General features: G+C 52.6%; 1 protein-coding gene across 1 annotated transcript; it reads right to left on the bottom strand.

The window, feature by feature from the left end:
* Positions 1-740: 740 nt before the first annotated feature.
* Positions 741-2,257, bottom strand: GET4 (the record flags this gene model as incomplete). Its single annotated transcript, XM_076635704.1, has 6 exons — positions 741-875; positions 954-1,320; positions 1,392-1,542; positions 1,603-1,679; positions 1,745-1,820; positions 1,951-2,257. The coding sequence occupies 6 exons, from the start codon at positions 2,255-2,257 to the stop codon at positions 741-743; spliced, it is 1,113 nt and encodes a 370-aa protein (XP_076484313.1).
* Between the last annotated feature and the right edge of the window lie 1,082 nt (positions 2,258-3,339).

The following is a 3,339-nucleotide window of genomic DNA, read 5'->3' as shown; positions in this document are numbered from 1 at the left end:
CGAAGCCTACTTGCTCTAGCTTCAAGCCGTTGTTAAGAGAGACTGATCCGACCATTTTCTGCGAGAATTCGAAGAAAATCGAGCGTTTCGAGCATTTGGAGCGGTGGAGGGTGCATGTCGAGCGGGGAACGGATACAGTCGACGCCGAGATACCAGGAGACGATGGGAGATGCCAGGCGGATTGAAAGAGAGGACAATGGGGAGTGAGAAGTGGGGGTCAAAAAATGGGAAAAGTCAGCTCTGGCCCTTCGCAGAGGAGGTGAGAGTCACTGAGGTCAATTACTCACGTTTGTGTATGAAGTTGTGAGAGTGTAGAGTGTACGAAGGTGAGAGGGGGAGAAGGGAAAGAGAGAGAAGTAGCACCACGCTGGACTTGACGTGTTGCCCACGTCTTGAAAAAAAAATTGCGTCGTTGTACTTTCAAATTTCCCCTTCGTCGTAACCTGCCGATTTCCGCAGACACGCGCTAACAATTACCCGCTCTTTCTCGCGCCGTGTGGACGAAATCGATGAGAGCTTAATCTCTCGCAAACCTTTCTTCCGGCTCTGTTCTCAGCGGTATCGACGCCTTTCCTCGCTGCAGTGGACGCTACCACGCCATTAGGACTGTTTAGATCTCGCTAGCAAATAGACCGAAACCGCTACAAGCTCGTCAAGCGAAAGAACGGATACGATTTGGAACGAAAAAAGAGAGTTCTCTTGCTTCCATACACGCGGTTTCTCGTACTCTAGTCAACAAATTATCTACCACCACCGAGAGCGGGCAAACCTCCGCCTCCTCCGCCTCCAAACATGTTTGCCATCATGTCCATCAGAGGGTTTCCCTGTCGAGCGGGTTTGATCCCAAAGTAGAGTTCACCGAGCGCTGCGATTGACTGTTTTCAGCGTATCACGAAGATCCAGTCAGCTTTGGGAACTCGATGAAACGATCGAGAGAGCGAGGCGATACGTACTTCTTTCAGTTCACCTTGTTTCAACCACGGAACTTGTTTCTCATACCTCGTCACCAACCCTTTCCAGACGGTCGTCGTTTGACCTCTGACAGCTCTCATTTCGCCATTCGGCCCCTTCGACTTCTCGACCGTTTCTCCGACTCCAGCTTGGGCGGCTCGCACAGCGAGTTGTAGGAAATTGAGCGAAGCGAGTTTCGTCATGAGGAGCTCATCCGACGGAGGAGGCGAAGGTGAAGCGGCGAGAGGGGAGCCAGGAGGAGGGAACGGGTATTGTACTACGAGGAGGGAAGGGTATGCGGCGAGGGCGAGGGAAAGGAAATGAGACAGGAAAGTGCGAGCGGCGAGAATGAATGTTGATTCGAGGTAACTAGGAGTCAAAAGAGACCGACGTCAGGACTCCTCGAGTAACAAAGGCAAGCCTGTCTAGATCTGACGTACCTGAGGGTTCCTCGAGCGGCGTAGCGACCGACAGCAGTTTGTCCTTCCGAGTCCAACTTGCTCCAGTCGAAGAGAACGTTTGCAAGCGTGCGAGCAGCGGTTTGTGTAGGGCAGACTAGGAGATGTAGCGTCGCTTGGTGATAGTTGAGTTCTAAAAGAGAAGGAAACTTTTCAGCGAGACTCGTCGACAGGCGTGAACGAAAAGACACACCTTTGTAGAGCGTTTCTCCTAGATACTCGTGGATCTCGACGTCTCCGGCCGGTCCTGAACCAGTCTTTGCCGTCCATCTGAGTCGAACGAGCGAAGGGTTAGTAGGCAGCCGGAAAATAAGATGTGCGATGTTGAAGCTCACGCGAAGACGGCATCAGTCAACGTTTTTCGCCAAGCTCCAGCAGGTCCAGTGAGAGCAATCAGTTGGATGATCTTGTCTGTAGCGAACACGAGACGGTAGATCAGTCAGGATATTCGCAGTTGGAGGATATCGATGCAAACAGATATGCCTTTGCCCCCCTTATTGGGCAGACAGCACAGTGCTAGGATATAGATGAAACAACTCACCTCGTTCATCCTTGCCGCAACCGACGTCTCTCGCCTTGAACACGTCCTCGATCAACATTACTCCTAAATCCACTCCACTACCGATCTGTCCCTTCTCCAGAAGCCTCCGCGATGCATCCCATAGTCCTTGAGCAGCTTCCTGTGCCTTCTTGTCGTAGGGAAGCGTCGCAGAGGCCGAAGTAGGACCGCCGCGACGAGGTGGAGCGAGAAGTCGAGTAGCAGTCGTACGCGCTTTCTGATGGGCAGAGTAGCAGTCCCCAGCCGTAAGGAAGTCCAACACTTGTTGATGAGCTGCACTTGTCGTCATTGTGAGAGCTGTGTGGTCGATAAGAGATCAAGAGTGAGTCGGTTCCTTCTTCTCCCTCTTACCTCTCACACTCTCGAAGGTCTACTGTAGCTTCGACACATCAGTTCGAAGCATCACCAGTTCGCCAAGGCAGAACACAGCAAGCAATATCAGGATACGACCTGCTGCCCTGCATTCGCCTCCTCCGGCAACGATCTCGATTTTCGGATCCTGGCTCTTCGACGACCATTGCCCTCTCGTATGTTCGGCATCAGCTACAGACGAGTGTCACATCCTCCCCGCTCAAGCTGCATCACCGGCAGCGCACCTCGTCAGCCTCTACTTGTCTTGTACGCTTATCAACTAGCTCCGGCCCTCCCCAATCAGGCGCTTTACTAGAGGAAGTGATATAGCACTGCTGCACTCATCGGGTCCGAAGACGGTTCGACTCAAGTCGTTCATCTAGAGGTCCCCTGCCGCCTCGCTCTCGCTCTCTGTCTGCCTTCTCACGCCGCTTCGCTATGTCTTTTCCAGCTCTAAGCGCCATTGTACCGACTGCACAGATGAACTCCAGGTGATCAATGTCTTAGAGATCTAGCTAGCGGGAATGGGAGTGATATCTTGATCGAGACGGATGGAGCGATACAGAAACGGTTGCTCGACCTCTACGAGCTTATTGATGTAGCACGAATGAAGCCTGACCCGCGGAGGTCGCATGTGATGCTCGCCTCGCATAAACTCCCGACTTCGCTCTCGGAAGACGGTTCCAGAATCTCGCAACCGATCAGCGCCTGAACCCCCTCCGCCCACATACCGTAGCCCTTCGACTATGCGATAACCTTCCAGTGGCGGTCGCAAAGAAGGTTGCTCAACAGCGCGAACTACGACTCGCCGGGGACATTATCGACAGACGAACGGGCTACACGAGTGTATGAAATTCTACGATAGGTGAGTCTTACGCAACACTGACTCCCTATGTAACTGATCGTTTCGCTTCCTGCTTCTCTATGCTCCATAAAAGAAGACCACGTTCGCCAGCTTGTACAAAATCGAGCAACTTTGTCAAACTTTCATCAACGGCTTCGCTAGAGCAAGTTGGCTTC

The sequence above is a fragment of the Sporobolomyces salmoneus genome (assembly GCF_050403485.1).
Source record: "Sporobolomyces salmoneus JCM6883 DNA, S_salmoneus_JCM6883_v1_ctg162, whole genome shotgun sequence".
NCBI classification, from domain to species: domain Eukaryota; kingdom Fungi; phylum Basidiomycota; class Microbotryomycetes; order Sporidiobolales; family Sporidiobolaceae; genus Sporobolomyces; species Sporobolomyces salmoneus.
The sequence above is the reverse complement of the archived record's forward strand: the minus strand, read 5'-3'. Positions and strand labels throughout refer to the sequence as shown.